This window comes from Stegodyphus dumicola, chromosome 3, assembly GCF_044657685.1.
Source record: "Stegodyphus dumicola isolate Sdum_Otavi_A_Nest chromosome 3, ASM4465768v1".
Taxonomy (NCBI): Eukaryota; Metazoa; Arthropoda; class Arachnida; order Araneae; family Eresidae; genus Stegodyphus; species Stegodyphus dumicola.
In genome coordinates this window covers 56,611,444-56,616,194 of record NC_140770.1, presented here as the reverse complement: position 1 = coordinate 56,616,194, position 4,751 = coordinate 56,611,444, and the positions used below count along the sequence as shown (strand labels likewise).

At 30.1% G+C, this 4,751-nt stretch overlaps 1 protein-coding gene across 1 annotated transcript; it reads left to right on the top strand.

The window, feature by feature from the left end:
• Positions 1 to 993: 993 nt before the first annotated feature.
• Positions 994 to 4,497, top strand: LOC118185310 (uncharacterized). Its single transcript, XM_035355148.2, has 2 exons — positions 994 to 1,398; positions 4,148 to 4,497. The coding sequence occupies exons 1-2, from the start codon at positions 1,286 to 1,288 to the stop codon at positions 4,377 to 4,379; spliced, it is 345 nt and encodes a 114-aa protein (XP_035211039.1). The 5' UTR covers positions 994 to 1,285; the 3' UTR covers positions 4,380 to 4,497.
• Positions 4,498 to 4,751: the final 254 nt, after the last annotated feature.

The following is a 4,751-nucleotide window of genomic DNA, read 5'->3' as shown; positions in this document are numbered from 1 at the left end:
TGCAGATTAAGTAGTTCTCTTTATAATATTTGTCTACAGTTTTATATCACAAATAAAAAAAGCGTGGATTGCTTTTAATAAAAATACACAAATAATTTGTTATTACAAATACATATCAGAATTTACTTATTGGTATCATAATTATAGATGGATTTTGTAAAGAGAATTTTTAATATTTGTGTCCGTAAAAATGTTATGATAAGTTATTTTTTGTTTGAGTTCAATAATTATGATATCAATAAAAGATTCTTGTATAAAATTAGTTCTTTTTAAAATTGTTTTTATACCTTTTAATTTAAATTGCACCTTAAGAATGAAAATTGAATTAAAAATCATTTTGCAGCAATATGTAATGATTCTTTCACATGCAATGAATTTTGTAATTAATTTCAATCACGTGCTTAATATTCTTCTGTAATTTTTACTTGAAACTAGGACAAGATGTTTGTTTTATAATGTGTGAAAGTTCCAAAACTTTATATTCCATGTTTTTTCAGATATTCAAATTTTAAAATGATTGACGCTATACAGTCGAGATGATCGAGCGAGTTTCAAAAATTTGCAAAAAATTAAGAAATTAAGTTGATATATTCACATAAGTTCGTTTAAGAAATTTATTTCCGATAATAATAATAAAAAAGAACCGAATTTTGAAAAAATCGCATTATCATATCGCGCTGCCATCGACAAATTGTGTGTATACGGAATGTTTACTGATGATAAATTTTTGACAATGAGCGAACTAAATAAAAACTAATAAAAAGACTGTAAACTTCGTTTTAAATTGATTTAACAAACATTCTCATCTGGTTGGATTTTTTTTAAGTCTAATGGATGTTTTCTTCGATTTTTTTTATTTTTTTTTATTACCTGAAGTATAAAATTTTCCTGCTTACTTCGAGCAAAATCTTTTAAGCCACGACCGACTAACTTATTTCGATTCATTTCTGACAGCCAATGACAGAATTAATGCGGCGGTAAAATCCTGTTATTTGTTCTAAACCTACCCGCATAACGGAGACAGTTGGAGAACATTAAAACAAGAGACAGAAAGAGAAAAAAAAAAAAAAAAAAAAAGGTTCAACAGCCGATGAGTCGAAAATCGTTCGCAAAATCTTTGCCGCAGAGAAGGGGAAAAGTGTGTCTATGCAAAAGAATGAAAGCGAATGCGGTATTAATCTTCCATGATGATGATTTTCGATGCGCAGACGATTTTTCCTGAGGGTGTAAGGAGATTACAAATTGTCTGAGAACTTAAAGAGGGGGGGGGAAAGAAGAAAAATGAATGGTTTCATTAAAAACATTTATGTATATAAAGCTGCGAATCAAATATGCAATTCATAATTTGATTTGTCATCGATTAAGAATCTTCTGTCTTCTTCTACAAAGGCAAGCAATGTAAGTGCTTTTCGCTCTCTTTTGAGATTCTTTATTCTTCATTACGTCTGCAGTTAAAGAAAAACGTGGGTAATATTAGAATGGAAAAAAAATCTTGTATTATTAAATTTATATGTTATTATGTAGTATTAAATTTTAAAAAATAATAACATTTGAAGATTAAAATTTTAATTTGAAGATTAAATTTTTAATTTGAAATTTGTTCTTAAAACTAAATAAATTACTGTAATTAATTTTCATTAGTCTACTTTATAATTTTAGTCTAAAAGTATACAATAAGTCTGCATGACAATATATACAATAAGTCTGCATGATTTCCATGACAGCAGGGCTTTTCTAAAAATTTCCAATGTTATTGTTTTCCGCTCCTCTTCTACTACTTTCCAGAATCTATCAATCGAGGTAGAAAAAGCTCTTTTCAAGAGACCAAAAGCACAATAATTACCTAGGTTAAATATCTGGGTATTTAGCAGGAATACGTTAAAAAGGTATACATATATGCAATACCTGTATCAGCCTTCATTTGTTCAAGGAATGCTGTGGTACTTTCCGAAGTATGACTTGCTGCTTTGTCTTGACGAAATTTCACTCCTTGAAAGTCATTGGGAAATAAATGGAAAAAGAAATGAAATTTCTTCTGTAAAAATCGGAGGTAAAACTTTCTCTTGATAGTGTGTTAAGTTGGTGTTAATATCTTCCCCCCCCCCCACCTTCTTATTTTTAATCTCCAGTTGTAAGAGAATCATGCGACAATCGTAAACTTTTTGAAGAAACTTTTCTTGCATTAACGGAACCAGGTTTTTAGACTAGGTAATAAATAGACTTTTTTGTTGCAATAATTTAAGTTAACCCATGCTTTATTCGGCACTCGGCAAATGCCAGTGAACATTATGTCTTTTAGAATTTTTAAGCTGTAAATCTTAGTTAATTATTTTTATTGCTGTTACGGATGCATTTAAAGACTTACTGATTTCTGCGTTATCGGGATTTCTCCTTTTACCAATGATCTAACATAGTAACATTAAGAAGTAATAATTGACTGTGTTTTCTTTCCCAATTAATAATTTTGCTTCTTGTGCTCTTAGAAATTTTAATATATGCATTTCACAACGTTTTTAAATTATAGAATAGGGATATTTCTCTTTGATAAGCGCAAAAACTTATCCTTCAATTGAGAACTTGTTTATATGCGACATTTTGAAAGAAGAATAAATTTAAAAGTAGCAGACGATATTTCTCATTTCAAATAATAAGATGTTGATAGTACTTTTATTCAGAAATATTTGCTTTTTCAAAATTTGTTATAGAATGAATATGTGAAATATCTAAATAATATGTAATGTAAAAAAAGGAGATATATAACAACCCCTAAACCTGTGTTTCGCAGTAACGATAGAAATAAGTAATAAAAAAACATCAGGAAAAATCGCAAAACGTCGGGTAAAATGAATGACACGTATACTTTCAAAGCATTTCCAAAGAGAAAGTTATGTCACTCCCAGTCGAGAAAGTAGTTCACTAAATTTAAACATAATATATCGCGCCAAATATCGCTTACTTAATTTGCAGGTCTATGTTGTTATCCGTGTGAATTTATTCTTAATCTGAGTCACTGAATATTAATAGTATTTCGATTTATTATTTGACCCTATCTTCTTTTTAAAGAAATAACAACAAAGTTAGAACTATACGTATGTCATTGAAGGTAGTTTGTGATTTTGTATTTGCTGCCTTTAAATTTTACTATTTTAAAAATCTACGTTATGAATAAAACTGAGCATTTCGGTCCTTTTTAGAAATATCATTTCTGCTAAAAAGTCATCTTGACTGATTCTAATATTTTCTTGAATGTTTCTTGAAAAATTTTTAGTTCTAATTTTGTTTGTGCATTCTGTCCTATACAAAGGCACAATGCATAGCATTCATATGAAAGTCAAGTGCCATCGAATTTCACACCTAATCTGAAGTCAGAACAATAAGTTTTACAATTGACGAATATATCAATTTTATATTAGCATTCTGTCTTCCAATGAAGGATGATTTCCGAATGTTCAGTTTAGGGGTACAGCACTGGTCGAATAATTTCCAGGAACGTTATAAGCATTTCATAAACAAACATCTGCATTTTCCTAATTAAAATGTGAAAATATCTATTTATATATTTCTTGATTTTTTTCATATTAAATTATTCAAATTCCATTTCTATTTTGAAGGACACTTTTTTTTCATTGTTTGATGTATTGCTCGGTTAATGTTATGAAAACAGTCTTGGACAAACGTAATCGCAATTAAGCGGCACCTACAGTAGATCAAAAATTACTGTCTTTGAAAAATTTCCATTCAGCAATTATCTTTCAACGAGTTTCTAAATTAAATATAAACTGCAGTAAAAGCTTAAAAGTTTTAGTTCTAGTTAAAGATCCCAGTTCCAATCCGTCTTTATTCACAGCTTTTAAGAAAATTATTTTACAGCTGTTTTCGTTCTTCACCAATAGATGGCGCCAACTTCATATTATTGTTATCGCCTAAGCAAAGGCTTCTCTTTCGTCAATTGCACTTCTGTAGCTGAAGTAGAAGGTTCGATATTTAAACAATCGAAATCAATCCTGAAAATATATGAATATTAAACCGATTCTCATTGCCTTAGCATCTCCAATAATAGTTATTCGGCGTGTTATTTTAACTAAGAAATAAAATACAGTTTCTTTTTTTTGTATGGTACTAAAATGTGTCCAACTCTTCTTTACAGCACAGTCAAAATGCATTGCAACAGACGAGTTTTCTTCGCCATCTTCATTGCTGTCACTCTCCTAGGAGTTTGCTTCGGCCAAGGCGGAGGTGGAGGAGGTGGAGGTGGAGGAATGATGGGGGGAAAGGGCAACAAACACGGAGGAGGCTCTAGGATCGTTGAGATGTTGGCAGCAGGCATGGTTGCCAAGATGCTGAGCGAGATGCAACATGGAGGCTGTCATCATGGTTAAGGATTTCTGCCTTCAAACAAACGTTCCTATTGTACATAGTTTCCCTTTCAGAGATTTATATTTTATGAACAGCCAAATTATATGTTATTGAGAAATAAAATATTTTATCGATGTTAAACTTAAGTTTTTTTTTCATTTATGTAACAAATAGCCCCAGATTCTCAAACGGATCGAATAAGCGAACGAGTGAAACTCGCTAGGGTATGAAATACATGTGAATGAAAATGAGAGAATTTAAAAGTTGAGAATTAATTCAACTTTAAAGATATATATACATTTTGAGACTTGGTGATAAGATTAAGAAAAGATTAAAGTAAATTAAATAATAAATAAAATAATACTTCCTCTTTCCCATAATAATAATAGCAAGTG

Bases quoted from the DNA above. Each gene is read 5' to 3' on its own strand.
- LOC118185310 (XM_035355148.2), top strand. From the start codon at position 1,286: ATGGTTTCATTAAAAACATTTATGTATATAAAGCTGCGAATCAAATAT. The intron at 1,399-4,147 runs GTAAGTGCTTTT...TCTTCTTTACAG, and splicing joins CTTCTACAAAGGCAAGCAAT to CACAGTCAAAATGCATTGCA.